This window comes from Saccostrea echinata, unplaced genomic scaffold (assembly GCF_033153115.1).
Source record: "Saccostrea echinata isolate AGI-Se365-2 ecotype Australia unplaced genomic scaffold, CSIRO_AGI_Sech_v1 ptg000009l, whole genome shotgun sequence".
NCBI lineage: Eukaryota > Metazoa > Mollusca > Bivalvia > Ostreida > Ostreidae > Saccostrea > Saccostrea echinata.
The window spans coordinates 8509988-8532029 of record NW_026889758.1 but is presented as its reverse complement, the minus strand read 5'-3'; the positions used below and the strand labels follow the sequence as shown (position 1 = coordinate 8532029).

At 31.8% G+C, this 22042-nt stretch overlaps 1 protein-coding gene across 10 annotated transcripts in view; it reads left to right on the top strand.

Moving 5' to 3' along the window:
* The window catches only part of LOC133181726 (rho guanine nucleotide exchange factor 18-like), a 127611-nt gene that overhangs the window by 82567 nt on the left and 23002 nt on the right, over window positions 1-22042 (top strand). For all 10 annotated transcript variants that reach the window (XM_061316293.1, XM_061316298.1, XM_061316291.1 and 7 more), the window contains one exon: window positions 18878-18950. In XM_061316293.1, the coding sequence (XP_061172277.1) occupies window positions 18878-18950 (73 nt within the window). The remainder of the gene's footprint in view (window positions 1-18877; window positions 18951-22042) is intronic.

Here is a 22042-nt window from a genome sequence, read left to right as displayed (position 1 = left end):
TGTCTAGATGCAAGAAGGACAAAATTCCAAACAGTTTGGTGTATACAAAGTTAAATTTGGTCCAGAAATAGCCAAGAAATTGTCAATTTAGTATTACATGTCTTTGACATTGGTCGACTCCTTAAACAGGACTTTGGAGATAAATTTCCAAACTGTGACTAGCAGCTTACAAATTTTACTTTATTTTATACGATGAACATGACCGAGAAAGTTGAGTATTTGAATATTAATGACATGTTAAAATATAAATTAAAAAGCATCCGAAAAATATAAATTTTTATATTTTACACAAATTTCTGATTGCAGTATGAACCAAAAAAAAAAAGGGGGGGTTACGTCACAGTGTTAAATTGAGAGATTGCCTTAGAAGACCAGACTGTGTCAACATAGCAAAATATTCATTATGAAATGTGATATAGATGCATATATCCCTTGATTATGATCAATTATATTCAAGGTCACGACCTAATGAAGCTTCCTTTTTGACATAACGTCACACTTTGATGTCACAATGCAAATTCATCATAATGTAAAATAATACATCACAATCCGTCTCGTCATAATATAACATGTAACAAAGCTAAAAACATGTACCTTATGCATTATACAAGATTAAATGTCAGCATGAAGCTTTAATGCATGGTTTCGTACATTAAGTAAAGCTAAGATAGCAATATTCTCTGACCTACAGATAGATAAATGAAGGAAAATGTCATTTAGTGTCACTCCTTAAGGGTGCAAAACACAGTTTTATGTATGACGTTATCATGACGTTACTAAATGAGGGACATGCTAAAGTGACCCCCATTAAGAAATAATATGAAGACTTGCTACATAGACATCTATATATCAATAGAAAGATAAAATTGTGAATTTTATAAATATATAAATATATAGCATTTATCACTTACTAATAAGGTGTACTTGACACATGAAACATGGGGGAAATAGGGAAGTTTATGCATCTAATTGTAGTACACCTATGCATTTTTAGCTCCCTTGATCACAAACAGTGCATAAATCAGAAAATATAAGTGCTGTGCATTTAACAGAGCAAGTCCTTAGGTTTCTTTCTGTTATACTTTTAGGGTACATTTTCCAGCTTTTTAAAGAGCTACTTTACCTGCTACTCAAATCATGCAATTCTGCACATGTGAAAAATGGGTGATTTTAGAGTTATCTCCCACTATTAAAAAGTCACACAAAAAATAATTCTCAAAAAATATTTGTATACTTTTTTCATTTAATCTTAAGATAAGACTCTACTTTATGCAAATAAAAATAAAAAAGCTGCAATTTTCATGTACACTGCATAAAAATAGCAGGGAAATCCCTGCCCATCATGCTTTTCTCTCAGGAAAACCCCCTGGATTTTATACGAAACTGTGTTTAGCTACCTTAAAGGAAATAAAAAAATTCTGTATTTCACTTTCTGGTGTCTAGATGCAAGAAGGACAAAATTCCAAACAGTTTGGTGTATACAAAGTTAAATTTGGTCCAGAAATAGCCAAGAAATTGTCAATTTAGTATTACATGTCTTTGACATTGGTCGACTCCTTAAACAGGACTTTGGAGATAAATTTCCAAACTGTGACTAGCAGCTTACAAATTTTACTTTATTTTATACGATGAACATGACCGAGAAAGTTGAGTATTTGAATATTAATGACATGTTAAAATATAAATTAAAAAGCATCCGAAAAATATAAATTTTTATATTTTACACAAATTTCTGATTGCAGTATGAACCAAAAAAAAAAAGGGGGGGTTACGTCACAGTGTTAAATTGAGAGATTGCCTTAGAAGACCAGACTGTGTCAACATAGCAAAATATTCATTATGAAATGTGATATAGATGCATATATCCCTTGATTATGATCAATTATATTCAAGGTCACGACCTAATGAAGCTTCCTTTTTGACATAACGTCACACTTTGATGTCACAATGCAAATTCATCATAATGTAAAATAATACATCACAATCCGTCTCGTCATAATATAACATGTAACAAAGCTAAAAACATGTACCTTATGCATTATACAAGATTAAATGTCAGCATGAAGCTTTAATGCATGGTTTCGTACATTAAGTAAAGCTAAGATAGCAATATTCTCTGACCTACAGATAGATAAATGAAGGAAAATGTCATTTAGTGTCACTCCTTAAGGGTGCAAAACACAGTTTTATGTATGACGTTATCATGACGTTACTAAATGAGGGACATGCTAAAGTGACCCCCATTAAGAAATAATATGAAGACTTGCTACATAGACATCTATATATCAATAGAAAGATAAAATTGTGAATTTTATAAATATATAAATATATAGCATTTATCACTTACTAATAAGGTGTACTTGACACATGAAACATGGGGGAAATAGGGAAGTTTATGCATCTAATTGTAGTACACCTATGCATTTTTAGCTCCCTTGATCACAAACAGTGCATAAATCAGAAAATATAAGTGCTGTGCATTTAACAGAGCAAGTCCTTAGGTTTCTTTCTGTTATACTTTTAGGGTACATTTTCCAGCTTTTTAAAGAGCTACTTTACCTGCTACTCAAATCATGCAATTCTGCACATGTGAAAAATGGGTGATTTTAGAGTTATCTCCCACTATTAAAAAGTCACACAAAAAATAATTCTCAAAAAATATTTGTATACTTTTTTCATTTAATCTTAAGATAAGACTCTACTTTATGCAAATAAAAATAAAAAAGCTGCAATTTTCATGTACACTGCATAAAAATAGCAGGGAAATCCCTGCCCATCATGCTTTTCTCTCAGGAAAACCCCCTGGATTTTATACGAAACTGTGTTTAGCTACCTTAAAGGAAATAAAAAAATTCTGTATTTCACTTTCTGGTGTCTAGATGCAAGAAGGACAAAATTCCAAACAGTTTGGTGTATACAAAGTTAAATTTGGTCCAGAAATAGCCAAGAAATTGTCAATTTAGTATTACATGTCTTTGACATTGGTCGACTCCTTAAACAGGACTTTGGAGATAAATTTCCAAACTGTGACTAGCAGCTTACAAATTTTACTTTATTTTATACGATGAACATGACCGAGAAAGTTGAGTATTTGAATATTAATGACATGTTAAAATATAAATTAAAAAGCATCCGAAAAATATAAATTTTTATATTTTACACAAATTTCTGATTGCAGTATGAACCAAAAAAAAAAAGGGGGGGTTACGTCACAGTGTTAAATTGAGAGATTGCCTTAGAAGACCAGACTGTGTCAACATAGCAAAATATTCATTATGAAATGTGATATAGATGCATATATCCCTTGATTATGATCAATTATATTCAAGGTCACGACCTAATGAAGCTTCCTTTTTGACATAACGTCACACTTTGATGTCACAATGCAAATTCATCATAATGTAAAATAATACATCACAATCCGTCTCGTCATAATATAACATGTAACAAAGCTAAAAACATGTACCTTATGCATTATACAAGATTAAATGTCAGCATGAAGCTTTAATGCATGGTTTCGTACATTAAGTAAAGCTAAGATAGCAATATTCTCTGACCTACAGATAGATAAATGAAGGAAAATGTCATTTAGTGTCACTCCTTAAAGGACTTATCGCATGATTCTAAATTATTTGAAAGTAAAAGCGTATTACGTTCCTTATGACCACAGTTTATAAATGCTGTGTTTTTACTGCGGTTAAACCGCGGTAATTAACCAATTATTGACTCAAATGAAAACCCCTGAATTAAAAATCTAAGTTAATTAGATAGCGATCACGTGACCCTGTGACGTCAAAGGCGACAATGGCGGATCAACTCTTCACATTAATCTTACTAAAATATACGCGATACAAACCGAATTTTCTGCGTTGTGGACGACCAAATCACTGATTTTATCGCTATGAAATTGAATATCCAACCTTATATGTTACAATTGTCAGCAAGAAAAAATCTGAAAAGTCTGTTAACATTGTAAAAATAGCAGCGACGATAGCGAGGGAGACGCGGCGAAGACGAAGAAACTCGCCATCATAATACAATTTGATTTGTCATCTTATCACATGTATTAACTTATTTGATTCACAAAGTTAACATTATATAACTTTGTTATTCTTCGTTTTCATTTTTAACATAGTATTAATTTATGCAAGTATGCCTTCATATGTTTTGTAAAGGATGGCGGCCTAATAATTTCCCGATCACGAAACATTGCCGTAATCAGAGCTACCGATTCTAAATGTTTGGAATAAAATCCGAAAATTATCAAAAGCCCTATACCTTAGAACTAGTTAATGTTTCTTTAGTAATTGAAAAGCACGTTCGGAATTAATTTTTTCAGCATTTTTTGTAATTAAGCTTCATTTGTCGTTGATAACTCCGTTAATAGTGTGCATATTCTCATCTCCCTATCACTGAATTGTCGCCTATGACGTCAGAGCAGTATTTCGCCGAAATCCGACTGAAATATGCATATTGCCGTATTTGAATTTCAACTCTAAATATCTCTTAAAATATGCTTTCAACAACGTTTATTGTATTCAGTATTTTAATAAACAAGGTTGTTGATAATATTTTTCATAAAATGACGATTTTTGAAAGACCATGCGATAAGTCCTTTAAGGGTGCAAAACACAGTTTTATGTATGACGTTATCATGACGTTACTAAATGAGGGACATGCTAAAGTGACCCCCATAAAGAAATAATATGAAGACTTGCTACATAGACATCTATATATCAATAGAAAGATAAAATTGTGAATTTTATAAATATATAAATATATAGCATTTATCACTTACTAATAAGGTGTACTTGACACATGAAACATGGGGGAAATAGGGAAGTTTATGCATCTAATTGTAGTACACCTATGCATTTTTAGCTCCCTTGATCACAAACAGTGCATAAATCAGAAAATATAAGTGCTGTGCATTTAACAGAGCAAGTCCTTAGGTTTCTTTCTGTTATACTTTTAGGGTACATTTTCCAGCTTTTTAAAGAGCTACTTTACCTGCTACTCAAATCATGCAATTCTGCACATGTGAAAAATGGGTGATTTTAGAGTTATCTCCCACTATTAAAAAGTCACACAAAAAATAATTCTCAAAAAATATTTGTATACTTTTTTCATTTAATCTTAAGATAAGACTCTACTTTATGCAAATAAAAATAAAAAAGCTGCAATTTTCATGTACACTGCATAAAAATAGCAGGGAAATCCCTGCCCATCATGCTTTTCTCTCAGGAAAACCCCCTGGATTTTATACGAAACTGTGTTTAGCTACCTTAAAGGAAATAAAAAAATTCTGTATTTCACTTTCTGGTGTCTAGATGCAAGAAGGACAAAATTCCAAACAGTTTGGTGTATACAAAGTTAAATTTGGTCCAGAAATAGCCAAGAAATTGTCAATTTAGTATTACATGTCTTTGACATTGGTCGACTCCTTAAACAGGACTTTGGAGATAAATTTCCAAACTGTGACTAGCAGCTTACAAATTTTACTTTATTTTATACGATGAACATGACCGAGAAAGTTGAGTATTTGAATATTAATGACATGTTAAAATATAAATTAAAAAGCATCCGAAAAATATAAATTTTTATATTTTACACAAATTTCTGATTGCAGTATGAACCAAAAAAAAAAGGGGGGGTTACGTCACAGTGTTAAATTGAGAGATTGCCTTAGAAGACCAGACTGTGTCAACATAGCAAAATATTCATTATGAAATGTGATATAGATGCATATATCCCTTGATTATGATCAATTATATTCAAGGTCACGACCTAATGAAGCTTCCTTTTTGACATAACGTCACACTTTGATGTCACAATGCAAATTCATCATAATGTAAAATAATACATCACAATCCGTCTCGTCATAATATAACATGTAACAAAGCTAAAAACATGTACCTTATGCATTATACAAGATTAAATGTCAGCATGAAGCTTTAATGCATGGTTTCGTACATTAAGTAAAGCTAAGATAGCAATATTCTCTGACCTACAGATAGATAAATGAAGGAAAATGTCATTTAGTGTCACTCCTTAATTAAGGGTGCAAAACACAGTTTTATGTATGACGTTATCATGACGTTACTAAATGAGGGACATGCTAAAGTGACCCCCATAAAGAAATAATATGAAGACTTGCTACATAGACATCTATATATCAATAGAAAGATAAAATTGTGAATTTTATAAATATATAAATATATAGCATTTATCACTTACTAATAAGGTGTACTTGACACATGAAACATGGGGGAAATAGGGAAGTTTATGCATCTAATTGTAGTACACCTATGCATTTTTAGCTCCCTTGATCACAAACAGTGCATAAATCAGAAAATATAAGTGCTGTGCATTTAACAGAGCAAGTCCTTAGGTTTCTTTCTGTTATACTTTTAGGGTACATTTTCCAGCTTTTTAAAGAGCTACTTTACCTGCTACTCAAATCATGCAATTCTGCACATGTGAAAAATGGGTGATTTTAGAGTTATCTCCCACTATTAAAAAGTCACACAAAAAATAATTCTCAAAAAATATTTGTATACTTTTTTCATTTAATCTTAAGATAAGACTCTACTTTATGCAAATAAAAATAAAAAAGCTGCAATTTTCATGTACACTGCATAAAAATAGCAGGGAAATCCCTGCCCATCATGCTTTTCTCTCAGGAAAACCCCCTGGATTTTATACGAAACTGTGTTTAGCTACCTTAAAGGAAATAAAAAAATTCTGTATTTCACTTTCTGGTGTCTAGATGCAAGAAGGACAAAATTCCAAACAGTTTGGTGTATACAAAGTTAAATTTGGTCCAGAAATAGCCAAGAAATTGTCAATTTAGTATTACATGTCTTTGACATTGGTCGACTCCTTAAACAGGACTTTGGAGATAAATTTCCAAACTGTGACTAGCAGCTTACAAATTTTACTTTATTTTATACGATGAACATGACCGAGAAAGTTGAGTATTTGAATATTAATGACATGTTAAAATATAAATTAAAAAGCATCCGAAAAATATAAATTTTTATATTTTACACAAATTTCTGATTGCAGTATGAACCAAAAAAAAAAGGGGGGGTTACGTCACAGTGTTAAATTGAGAGATTGCCTTAGAAGACCAGACTGTGTCAACATAGCAAAATATTCATTATGAAATGTGATATAGATGCATATATCCCTTGATTATGATCAATTATATTCAAGGTCACGACCTAATGAAGCTTCCTTTTTGACATAACGTCACACTTTGATGTCACAATGCAAATTCATCATAATGTAAAATAATACATCACAATCCGTCTCGTCATAATATAACATGTAACAAAGCTAAAAACATGTACCTTATGCATTATACAAGATTAAATGTCAGCATGAAGCTTTAATGCATGGTTTCGTACATTAAGTAAAGCTAAGATAGCAATATTCTCTGACCTACAGATAGATAAATGAAGGAAAATGTCATTTAGTGTCACTCCTTAATTAAGGGTGCAAAACACAGTTTTATGTATGACGTTATCATGACGTTACTAAATGAGGGACATGCTAAAGTGACCCCCATAAAGAAATAATATGAAGACTTGCTACATAGACATCTATATATCAATAGAAAGATAAAATTGTGAATTTTATAAATATATAAATATATAGCATTTATCACTTACTAATAAGGTGTACTTGACACATGAAACATGGGGGAAATAGGGAAGTTTATGCATCTAATTGTAGTACACCTATGCATTTTTAGCTCCCTTGATCACAAACAGTGCATAAATCAGAAAATATAAGTGCTGTGCATTTAACAGAGCAAGTCCTTAGGTTTCTTTCTGTTATACTTTTAGGGTACATTTTCCAGCTTTTTAAAGAGCTACTTTACCTGCTACTCAAATCATGCAATTCTGCACATGTGAAAAATGGGTGATTTTAGAGTTATCTCCCACTATTAAAAAGTCACACAAAAAATAATTCTCAAAAAATATTTGTATACTTTTTTCATTTAATCTTAAGATAAGACTCTACTTTATGCAAATAAAAATAAAAAAGCTGCAATTTTCATGTACACTGCATAAAAATAGCAGGGAAATCCCTGCCCATCATGCTTTTCTCTCAGGAAAACCCCCTGGATTTTATACGAAACTGTGTTTAGCTACCTTAAAGGAAATAAAAAAATTCTGTATTTCACTTTCTGGTGTCTAGATGCAAGAAGGACAAAATTCCAAACAGTTTGGTGTATACAAAGTTAAATTTGGTCCAGAAATAGCCAAGAAATTGTCAATTTAGTATTACATGTCTTTGACATTGGTCGACTCCTTAAACAGGACTTTGGAGATAAATTTCCAAACTGTGACTAGCAGCTTACAAATTTTACTTTATTTTATACGATGAACATGACCGAGAAAGTTGAGTATTTGAATATTAATGACATGTTAAAATATAAATTAAAAAGCATCCGAAAAATATAAATTTTTATATTTTACACAAATTTCTGATTGCAGTATGAACCAAAAAAAAAAGGGGGGGTTACGTCACAGTGTTAAATTGAGAGATTGCCTTAGAAGACCAGACTGTGTCAACATAGCAAAATATTCATTATGAAATGTGATATAGATGCATATATTCCTTGATTATGATCAATTATATTCAAGGTCACGACCTAATGAAGCTTCCTTTTTGACATAACGTCACACTTTGATGTCACAATGCAAATTCATCATAATGTAAAATAATACATCACAATCCGTCTCGTCATAATATAACATGTAACAAAGCTAAAAACATGTACCTTATGCATTATACAAGATTAAATGTCAGCATGAAGCTTTAATGCATGGTTTCGTACATTAAGTAAAGCTAAGATAGCAATATTCTCTGACCTACAGATAGATAAATGAAGGAAAATGTCATTTAGTGTCACTCCTTAATTAAGGGTGCAAAACACAGTTTTATGTATGACGTTATCATGACGTTACTAAATGAGGGACATGCTAAAGTGACCCCCATAAAGAAATAATATGAAGACTTGCTACATAGACATCTATATATCAATAGAAAGATAAAATTGTGAATTTTATAAATATATAAATATATAGCATTTATCACTTACTAATAAGGTGTACTTGACACATGAAACATGGGGGAAATAGGGAAGTTTATGCATCTAATTGTAGTACACCTATGCATTTTTAGCTCCCTTGATCACAAACAGTGCATAAATCAGAAAATATAAGTGCTGTGCATTTAACAGAGCAAGTCCTTAGGTTTCTTTCTGTTATACTTTTAGGGTACATTTTCCAGCTTTTTAAAGAGCTACTTTACCTGCTACTCAAATCATGCAATTCTGCACATGTGAAAAATGGGTGATTTTAGAGTTATCTCCCACTATTAAAAAGTCACACAAAAAATAATTCTCAAAAAATATTTGTATACTTTTTTCATTTAATCTTAAGATAAGACTCTACTTTATGCAAATAAAAATAAAAAAGCTGCAATTTTCATGTACACTGCATAAAAATAGCAGGGAAATCCCTGCCCATCATGCTTTTCTCTCAGGAAAACCCCCTGGATTTTATACGAAACTGTGTTTAGCTACCTTAAAGGAAATAAAAAAATTCTGTATTTCACTTTCTGGTGTCTAGATGCAAGAAGGACAAAATTCCAAACAGTTTGGTGTATACAAAGTTAAATTTGGTCCAGAAATAGCCAAGAAATTGTCAATTTAGTATTACATGTCTTTGACATTGGTCGACTCCTTAAACAGGACTTTGGAGATAAATTTCCAAACTGTGACTAGCAGCTTACAAATTTTACTTTATTTTATACGATGAACATGACCGAGAAAGTTGAGTATTTGAATATTAATGACATGTTAAAATATAAATTAAAAAGCATCCGAAAAATATAAATTTTTATATTTTACACAAATTTCTGATTGCAGTATGAACCAAAAAAAAAAGGGGGGGTTACGTCACAGTGTTAAATTGAGAGATTGCCTTAGAAGACCAGACTGTGTCAACATAGCAAAATATTCATTATGAAATGTGATATAGATGCATATATCCCTTGATTATGATCAATTATATTCAAGGTCACGACCTAATGAAGCTTCCTTTTTGACATAACGTCACACTTTGATGTCACAATGCAAATTCATCATAATGTAAAATAATACATCACAATCCGTCTCGTCATAATATAACATGTAACAAAGCTAAAAACATGTACCTTATGCATTATACAAGATTAAATGTCAGCATGAAGCTTTAATGCATGGTTTCGTACATTAAGTAAAGCTAAGATAGCAATATTCTCTGACCTACAGATAGATAAATGAAGGAAAATGTCATTTAGTGTCACTCCTTAATTAAGGGTGCAAAACACAGTTTTATGTATGACGTTATCATGACGTTACTAAATGAGGGACATGCTAAAGTGACCCCCATAAAGAAATAATATGAAGACTTGCTACATAGACATCTATATATCAATAGAAAGATAAAATTGTGAATTTTATAAATATATAAATATATAGCATTTATCACTTACTAATAAGGTGTACTTGACACATGAAACATGGGGGAAATAGGGAAGTTTATGCATCTAATTGTAGTACACCTATGCATTTTTAGCTCCCTTGATCACAAACAGTGCATAAATCAGAAAATATAAGTGCTGTGCATTTAACAGAGCAAGTCCTTAGGTTTCTTTCTGTTATACTTTTAGGGTACATTTTCCAGCTTTTTAAAGAGCTACTTTACCTGCTACTCAAATCATGCAATTCTGCACATGTGAAAAATGGGTGATTTTAGAGTTATCTCCCACTATTAAAAAGTCACACAAAAAATAATTCTCAAAAAATATTTGTATACTTTTTTCATTTAATCTTAAGATAAGACTCTACTTTATGCAAATAAAAATAAAAAAGCTGCAATTTTCATGTACACTGCATAAAAATAGCAGGGAAATCCCTGCCCATCATGCTTTTCTCTCAGGAAAACCCCCTGGATTTTATACGAAACTGTGTTTAGCTACCTTAAAGGAAATAAAAAAATTCTGTATTTCACTTTCTGGTGTCTAGATGCAAGAAGGACAAAATTCCAAACAGTTTGGTGTATACAAAGTTAAATTTGGTCCAGAAATAGCCAAGAAATTGTCAATTTAGTATTACATGTCTTTGACATTGGTCGACTCCTTAAACAGGACTTTGGAGATAAATTTCCAAACTGTGACTAGCAGCTTACAAATTTTACTTTATTTTATACGATGAACATGACCGAGAAAGTTGAGTATTTGAATATTAATGACATGTTAAAATATAAATTAAAAAGCATCCGAAAAATATAAATTTTTATATTTTACACAAATTTCTGATTGCAGTATGAACCAAAAAAAAAGGGGGGGGTTACGTCACAGTGTTAAATTGAGAGATTGCCTTAGAAGACCAGACTGTGTCAACATAGCAAAATATTCATTATGAAATGTGATATAGATGCATATATTCCTTGATTATGATCAATTATATTCAAGGTCACGACCTAATGAAGCTTCCTTTTTGACATAACGTCACACTTTGATGTCACAATGCAAATTCATCATAATGTAAAATAATACATCACAATCCGTCTCGTCATAATATAACATGTAACAAAGCTAAAAACATGTACCTTATGCATTATACAAGATTAAATGTCAGCATGAAGCTTTAATGCATGGTTTCGTACATTAAGTAAAGCTAAGATAGCAATATTCTCTGACCTACAGATAGATAAATGAAGGAAAATGTCATTTAGTGTCACTCCTTAATTAAGGGTGCAAAACACAGTTTTATGTATGACGTTATCATGACGTTACTAAATGAGGGACATGCTAAAGTGACCCCCATAAAGAAATAATATGAAGACTTGCTACATAGACATCTATATATCAATAGAAAGATAAAATTGTGAATTTTATAAATATATAAATATATAGCATTTATCACTTACTAATAAGGTGTACTTGACACATGAAACATGGGGGAAATAGGGAAGTTTATGCATCTAATTGTAGTACACCTATGCATTTTTAGCTCCCTTGATCACAAACAGTGCATAAATCAGAAAATATAAGTGCTGTGCATTTAACAGAGCAAGTCCTTAGGTTTCTTTCTGTTATACTTTTAGGGTACATTTTCCAGCTTTTTAAAGAGCTACTTTACCTGCTACTCAAATCATGCAATTCTGCACATGTGAAAAATGGGTGATTTTAGAGTTATCTCCCACTATTAAAAAGTCACACAAAAAATAATTCTCAAAAAATATTTGTATACTTTTTTCATTTAATCTTAAGATAAGACTCTACTTTATGCAAATAAAAATAAAAAAGCTGCAATTTTCATGTACACTGCATAAAAATAGCAGGGAAATCCCTGCCCATCATGCTTTTCTCTCAGGAAAACCCCCTGGATTTTATACGAAACTGTGTTTAGCTACCTTAAAGGAAATAAAAAAATTCTGTATTTCACTTTCTGGTGTCTAGATGCAAGAAGGACAAAATTCCAAACAGTTTGGTGTATACAAAGTTAAATTTGGTCCAGAAATAGCCAAGAAATTGTCAATTTAGTATTACATGTCTTTGACATTGGTCGACTCCTTAAACAGGACTTTGGAGATAAATTTCCAAACTGTGACTAGCAGCTTACAAATTTTACTTTATTTTATACGATGAACATGACCGAGAAAGTTGAGTATTTGAATATTAATGACATGTTAAAATATAAATTAAAAAGCATCCGAAAAATATAAATTTTTATATTTTACACAAATTTCTGATTGCAGTATGAACCAAAAAAAAAAGGGGGGGTTACGTCACAGTGTTAAATTGAGAGATTGCCTTAGAAGACCAGACTGTGTCAACATAGCAAAATATTCATTATGAAATGTGATATAGATGCATATATCCCTTGATTATGATCAATTATATTCAAGGTCACGACCTAATGAAGCTTCCTTTTTGACATAACGTCACACTTTGATGTCACAATGCAAATTCATCATAATGTAAAATAATACATCACAATCCGTCTCGTCATAATATAACATGTAACAAAGCTAAAAACATGTACCTTATGCATTATACAAGATTAAATGTCAGCATGAAGCTTTAATGCATGGTTTCGTACATTAAGTAAAGCTAAGATAGCAATATTCTCTGACCTACAGATAGATAAATGAAGGAAAATGTCATTTAGTGTCACTCCTTAATTAAGGGTGCAAAACACAGTTTTATGTATGACGTTATCATGACGTTACTAAATGAGGGACATGCTAAAGTGACCCCCATAAAGAAATAATATGAAGACTTGCTACATAGACATCTATATATCAATAGAAAGATAAAATTGTGAATTTTATAAATATATAAATATATAGCATTTATCACTTACTAATAAGGTGTACTTGACACATGAAACATGGGGGAAATAGGGAAGTTTATGCATCTAATTGTAGTACACCTATGCATTTTTAGCTCCCTTGATCACAAACAGTGCATAAATCAGAAAATATAAGTGCTGTGCATTTAACAGAGCAAGTCCTTAGGTTTCTTTCTGTTATACTTTTAGGGTACATTTTCCAGCTTTTTAAAGAGCTACTTTACCTGCTACTCAAATCATGCAATTCTGCACATGTGAAAAATGGGTGATTTTAGAGTTATCTCCCACTATTAAAAAGTCACACAAAAAATAATTCTCAAAAAATATTTGTATACTTTTTTCATTTAATCTTAAGATAAGACTCTACTTTATGCAAATAAAAATAAAAAAGCTGCAATTTTCATGTACACTGCATAAAAATAGCAGGGAAATCCCTGCCCATCATGCTTTTCTCTCAGGAAAACCCCCTGGATTTTATACGAAACTGTGTTTAGCTACCTTAAAGGAAATAAAAAAATTCTGTATTTCACTTTCTGGTGTCTAGATGCAAGAAGGACAAAATTCCAAACAGTTTGGTGTATACAAAGTTAAATTTGGTCCAGAAATAGCCAAGAAATTGTCAATTTAGTATTACATGTCTTTGACATTGGTCGACTCCTTAAACAGGACTTTGGAGATAAATTTCCAAACTGTGACTAGCAGCTTACAAATTTTACTTTATTTTATACGATGAACATGACCGAGAAAGTTGAGTATTTGAATATTAATGACATGTTAAAATATAAATTAAAAAGCATCCGAAAAATATAAATTTTTATATTTTACACAAATTTCTGATTGCAGTATGAACCAAAAAAAAAGGGGGGGGTTACGTCACAGTGTTAAATTGAGAGATTGCCTTAGAAGACCAGACTGTGTCAACATAGCAAAATATTCATTATGAAATGTGATATAGATGCATATATCCCTTGATTATGATCAATTATATTCAAGGTCACGACCTAATGAAGCTTCCTTTTTGACATAACGTCACACTTTGATGTCACAATGCAAATTCATCATAATGTAAAATAATACATCACAATCCGTCTCGTCATAATATAACATGTAACAAAGCTAAAAACATGTACCTTATGCATTATACAAGATTAAATGTCAGCATGAAGCTTTAATGCATGGTTTCGTACATTAAGTAAAGCTAAGATAGCAATATTCTCTGACCTACAGATAGATAAATGAAGGAAAATGTCATTTAGTGTCACTCCTTAATTAAGGGTGCAAAACACAGTTTTATGTATGACGTTATCATGACGTTACTAAATGAGGGACATGCTAAAGTGACCCCCATAAAGAAATAATATGAAGACTTGCTACATAGACATCTATATATCAATAGAAAGATAAAATTGTGAATTTTATAAATATATAAATATATAGCATTTATCACTTACTAATAAGGTGTACTTGACACATGAAACATGGGGGAAATAGGGAAGTTTATGCATCTAATTGTAGTACACCTATGCATTTTTAGCTCCCTTGATCACAAACAGTGCATAAATCAGAAAATATAAGTGCTGTGCATTTAACAGAGCAAGTCCTTAGGTTTCTTTCTGTTATACTTTTAGGGTACATTTTCCAGCTTTTTAAAGAGCTACTTTACCTGCTACTCAAATCATGCAATTCTGCACATGTGAAAAATGGGTGATTTTAGAGTTATCTCCCACTATTAAAAAGTCACACAAAAAATAATTCTCAAAAAATATTTGTATACTTTTTTCATTTAATCTTAAGATAAGACTCTACTTTATGCAAATAAAAATAAAAAAGCTGCAATTTTCATGTACACTGCATAAAAATAGCAGGGAAATCCCTGCCCATCATGCTTTTCTCTCAGGAAAACCCCCTGGATTTTATACGAAACTGTGTTTAGCTACCTCAGTGCAAAAGAGTCAGCAAAGGGAAATAACTCTAGTTAATTTTTAGGAAAAGTTATAATTTGAGGGGATTGGAATATGACTTTTAACTGATTTCCCCACCTCAAATCTTTTTGCATCTTTTAGATCTAAGCTTGATCTTACTAAAAAGATCTTTTTTCTAAGTTTCAATTGCCTGCAAAATTTAATATGCATATCAAGAAATAGGCACCTTTGTATTCATTTTTATGACAAATTCATGTAAATTGATCTGTATCATATTAAAAACCTTGGGTTAAATTGAATAAAATTTAGATGCACAGAAACTTTGATTACTTAGCTATAAAATGAAACCCATGTTATGTTCATAACTTTCCTACATTAAGGAAGCACGGAATTATTTTACATGGTGATGACAATCAGGTCAGTTTTGCCATGACAAAATAGTTCAAAGTCGTTGCTATGGAAACCAAGGAGGTACTGTCCAAAATTTACCCACCAATAGTCTTTATATAGGGCACTCTCTAATATTATAGTGATAAAATAAAATTCCATGATAGTGCGTGGCCAAGCATTTTTGGTCCTTGCAGAGAATTGATGTTAAAATCTTCTGAAGAAGAACAGCAAAGCCATAATTAGTCATATTTAAATGCAAGCATCCTCGGGTAATGTAGATTCAAGTTTTGTTCAAATCATGACCCCCCAGGAGAATAGAGGGGCCATAACAGGGGATCATAGTTATACAAAGGAGTACAAATGATATATCAATAAAAATTGTCTTCTTAAGAACAGCATAGCCATTATTTGTCATATTAATTCAAAAGCATCCCTTTGAAGTAGAGATTCAAGTTCAAATCCCCCCCCCCCTCGAACCACTTTTATATCAGAACTTTTCAAGACTGAACTGATCTCTGCTTTTTCCTAGTCAGAGTGCTCAGGTGAGCGATGTGGCCCCTGGGCCTCTTTACATATATTTTATTTAATATCACCATGTTAAACAGATGACCCAGCATTTTCTAGAATGAAGAAATGAAAGTAAAATATTGCACACCTTAATTAAGTGTATAACATTAATTTTTTTTTAAAATACTATCTTTTTCAAGTGACATTTTAGGAAATTAAGTCTTCTCTTTAATATGAAAAAGCAAGTAAATGATGAATTTCCTGATCTTTTATGTGTGATTTACAAATTTTGAGCATGAATGGCATTAATTAACCCCAAATGTGATACATCTAAAGTCTTGAACTATATGAAAACATTCAGCACATTGTCAACTGTATATATTGTCTTTTTATCGGATTTTAATTTTTCTCTGTGCAATTAATTTAAAGCATAATAACTGCATAGTCATATACTATTTTTACTTTGTTAAATCAAAAGGATTAACAATATATGAAATCAGCACACTAAATGTTGGGCTGAAGTGTCAAAATGTATATATAGGCCTAATTTGGTTATATTGAGGATATATACATTTTTTCCTGGAAGTTTGGTGGTTTAATTATTTCTGAAATGATTTCTTTCAGACACTGTTGTTTGTATGTAGCAAGGGTATATTCATTGAATGTACAGGAATGTTTACAACACCTTGCTCTAAATATTACTGGAATGTTATGTAATGGGAAGTGTCTCAAGCCAGCAAAGAGTCAATAGTGGAACAGATTATAAATAACTCAGGGCCCTGAGGGGTCCTAGGTCAAGGGTCACTCACCTGATTGTTTATATAGGTATGGAACGTGTTAGATTGCTTCTGTGGTCTCTGTATTCACGGGACATGAAAATGGAGTATGTAGTAGTATAGGAACTTTTCTTCAAAAATGGTCTGTATTTTTTTTAATTCACATCTATGTATGAGATACTTTGAGATTGCTTAGTGTAGTATATAAGAGGGTGCATGGTTGTAGATGCATGGTTTTTATGGGGGAAAAAACAAGAAACAGATCAATCAAGATTGTACATCAAATAAAATATCAACAAATATTATACTCACAGTACAGTGAAGTTGCTTATTGCAATATTAAAAATTTGTTAAAATGAGTATTTGGGAAAATCTCATTGTAGTTTTCATTAAGTCAGCTGTATATGTGTATTTAGCCCTAAGGAGAAGGTGTTGACACTTCAAAGAAACAGTTTATTTGTTTAAGATTTACCTTTAAGGTATATCTACAGCAAAGTACACATGAACAGACATATTCTTGCACATATTGTCTGCTAGCTCAGCAGTTAACTGCAGACCTGAGATGTGTGTGAGGGTGAGGTGGGGAGGAGGGCAACTACCATCTACATGTATACTTTTGTTATGGAGACTCGGCTGTTTTTCAGTGACCACTATACAGGTGTAGAAAGACCACTTTGACCTGATCCGAATGATCAATCAAACCCTGATGTATAAAGTTAACCCCCTTCATTTTCTGTACAAGCTTCCTCTCTCTATATAGGTCTTTGTATATTTGGTTTTTCTTAGTCATTTTTCTGTCTCAAAGTTAAAGGACTGGAATTTTTATTTTACTGCAACTCATATAGCATTCTTGTTTATAAGATGAAAAAAATGTACTAATATTATATCCTTTAAAAAATCCTTGTGGAGGGTACTTCAAACTCTCTTGTACAATGACTGTACATACAGTCTACTCATGTAAAATATGTCTTTGATTTATTCAATTTTCTTTTTTAAAGTGAAATGATAAACTAGAAAATCTGGCTTGTATCAGAATGGGTCATCAGTGTTGTAGAATTAATCCTATACTGAAAACAGATTCCTTTAATGGGATATCATGTTCTGTCTTAAATGTAACCTATGTAGAGGCTTCACAATAACCATGTTGTTGTGTGGTACAGCAAGGTACAAAAGTTAAGTGCCCTGAAATGTGTTGGTATTACATAACATAATATTTATGGGAACTCATTCTTCAGTGTGAGTCACTTGGAGGGAATTTAAGTCTAAGCAGATTTATTTTACCTGTGCAATCAGCTGTAGAAGTTACAGTTTTACTTAATTGTGGACTTTTTTCACTGTTTGGTCCACCAACACTGGATTTGTTAAGACAATGGTGAAATGTTTCTGATGCCAGACATTTTTTTTCTGTGAAAATTGGTAATTTCTGACACTTGAATATTAAAACTTCTCTCTCTATCTCAGTATAATGATGATTTGTTGTCTTTGAAAGAAAATCTTTTCTCTTTCTTTCTAAAATTGCCTCATTTACATACATTTTATAGTATCTTGGTTATTCTCTGCCATATTTCAAAGACAGCATTTAGGCATGATCTAGATATGATTTTAACAATGTTGACAATTATTACAGAAAAAAGAAAATTTTAATTGTTTGAAAGCTTCCAGTAACATATACGACAACTGTTGAACTTTCTGAAACATTAAAGGAAGAAAATATACCATTTACATCTTATCATTGTCTTAATGAAATAAAAATAAATTACCTAAAACATATATTTAATTATTTTCACTCTTTTATAGATTTGTGACAGAATCCTCTTTTATTTTGTGTATTTTGTTTTTAACCGTATTTTACTCCATTGTAGGTTCCTCAACGAGGTCCAGAAACAGGATCAATGACAAACCTCCACACGCAGGATAAACAGCTGACTGCTGGTAGTAAGTATATCCTACATGTTGTTTATATACACAGTTATCTTCTCCTGAAAAGTGATGAAAAATCATATCAGTCTGGATGACCAGACATAAATAACAAATGAAGATAACTTTCACTTTGGAGTTATCTCCCTGCACTATTTCTAATCAGGTTAGAGTTATCACCCTTAGTGTGATGTTGTCTTCGGTAATAATGTTAGTAAAGGGTAGTCTTGGTCTATTTTCTAGTTATCTGCTCATAACTTGTATAGATGTACTGTATTTCTCCAATGTTAGCACACTTAATTCTCTCAGGTGACGTCACTCACATGTCTACATAGTCGGGGGTTTTCAGTGATATTGGAATTGTGACCTGCAGGTCAGAGTGCTACAGGATTTGACATTTTCTTTCCCCACAGACCCCAAAAATAAACATTTTATTCATGACTGAATGCTAATTTTAAGGGATAGCTTCAGTTATTGATAATGTAATATACTCAAAGCCTACAACCTTAATTGCTACAACTCTAAATGCTCGAATTCTGTAATATGTATTACATGTACATATGTACCTTGGTGTTCTCTTGGTAGTGGTTGTTTCATTGCATATTTCTGATCAGGCTATTGTATTTATGATCTTTTTCAATCTCAGGTAAAGAATAAAACTGATGTTTTTTTCTCTATTTTATAAAATGGAAAAGGTACTAAAAGCAAAAATATCAACTGTATTAATTGTTTTGGTTCACTACATAGCCTATAATACTTTCATCTTTGAATTGCTTACATTGCAGACTTTTGACCCTGTTGTATGGAGTTAAAATAAGTGTACAGGTACATGTACTTTATCAATGAAAGAAATACCAATCATTCCACTGTGTCAGGAGGGTGAATTAGAGCTAATAATGGGGAGTTAATTTAGATTTCAGGGGAGGAAAGGAAATTCTTTGGTATCTACAGTTCCTCCCACTGTGAAAAAGCCAGATTTTCTTGGCTATCCAACTTCCCTCTCCTTTTACAGTCATTAGGCTGGTCATGCTAAGGCTTCTGTCAGTCACATCAATTAACAAAATCTATTTACATCAGATTAAATATTTGAATTGTTTTTTGCACATTTTGGGTTACAGTATAGTCACCTTTAATTATGAGGAGGTCTGTTTATTTTAGATTATGTGTTTTATTTTCATTGTGGAGTTATTTTCTGGGTTAATTCTTTTCTGTCACATTAACAATTAATTAACAACAATTAACTATATTTATACTAGTTTATGTGACTTAATATTCCTGTAGTGTTTTGGGGGTTATTTATGGCCTAAATATCATTTGTTGATACAAGGATGAGCTATTTGATACCTATATGACACCTGAGCCCACCTTTACATTAGATACACTTTTACATACCTGGGTACAGGTGACACCACTCCTTTCAATACACATATACAGATCAACAGAAGATTAAAAAAAAAGGTTAAGGATTAAACACGGACTGAAATATGCAGAAAATGATAGTAAACTTCTGACTAGAAAAAAGGATCACACTGTATTAATGGCTTGATTGTGCCTGGTCAAGTGACACAATTATAACACAATGATGTCACAGTTCTGTATAAAGGTAAACACTGGTATCATATATAATTGACACAAATATGCAGAGAATGAAAGAGTTCGGAATTCAAGTGATAACAAGGGTTAGACAGAAAATGTAAACATGCATGCCTGGACCCTAGCTGCATTATTGTTGGTACTGAAATAATGAATTAATTCATGCCCAGTCTGAGGATGATAAAATGATTAGAGTTTTTCCATATTCATGATCTAGACTATTATAGAAATGATTAATTGCAGTCATCATAATAAAAGAATTTTTAATTGATACGAGTATGGAAAGTCTGTAAAGTTTAAATAGTGCAGTGAGATTAGGAGCAGTTATTAAGTATCCGATTTTAGATGCCCACATTTATATAAGGATCTCTGGTAATTGGATAGTTTTCTGCACTCAGATAGGTCTGTCCAGGCCGTTACTTGGTTCCCTGGTCAGTGTCCACGCAGCATTATAAAGACCTTAATTAACAACAAGCTGCTTACTGTGGTCTGCTGACAAAGCTCTGTTTAAAAATTAAATGATATTTACACTGTATTGATACTTAGTAAATGAGTCATTGTTATCCACAAAGACAGGCCCTAATAATGTCACTTAGGTGGAGACACAGATTGGGTCCTGGAGTGTTTCGGTCCAACAGTCAGTTTGGTCATTATTTGACAAAGATAGTTTTAGCAAAACAGTCGTAAAATGTTCATTATTTGCTCTAAATAAAAGAATTTATTATTATTAGTACATTCTGGTTCATGACACACAGAAAAAATAATCCAAAAAGAGAGTTTTTGTCTCGTATGTCTTACAACAATATATACATTAACAACAAGCTTGAGTTTTCTGTTTCTTCTTGATATTCTATGCCAGCTAGGTCAGACTTGTATGCTACATGCTTTCTTATGTTAACTTTTTTCAGTGGAATGATGTGTTTGCATGTCTTCTCCTTTAAAATTGGTGAACTCTATATTTTTCTGTATGATCATAGCACTATATGCAGGGCTGTGGTTAACTTTTAAAACCTTAGGGGCCATGTGGGCTCCTAACTTTTCAAATTTTACGGGCCCACAATGTGATCCACGGGCCCACATTATATGTAAATTAAAAATAAGAACACAAAAATTCTAAATTTTTTTTTTTGTAGTATCTATATGTTCGCAGAATATGGATTTTTGTCACGTTTTCTCTTTTCTAAAAACTATGATCCGATAATATGTTCATTACATTTCGTAGTATTTAACCTTAACTTATACAACTGAAGCGTCTATGGTTTAACAATTAAAGGGCATATTAAATAATAAATTTATTTAAATTACAACCTGTGATTAAGTTTGATCCCGATCTTTTATTGTGTGCATCGGTAATTCAAATTCTATCTGTGAATAACTAGTCGAATGGTGAGTGTGACAACCATAGCCGATTGTTACAATATTTCTATTAGAACAATCTCAAACATTTGCTCTTGTATCATCAGATTTAACGGAGATTTAACCGCTTCGATAAATCGCCATGTTTGATCTCAGTCACG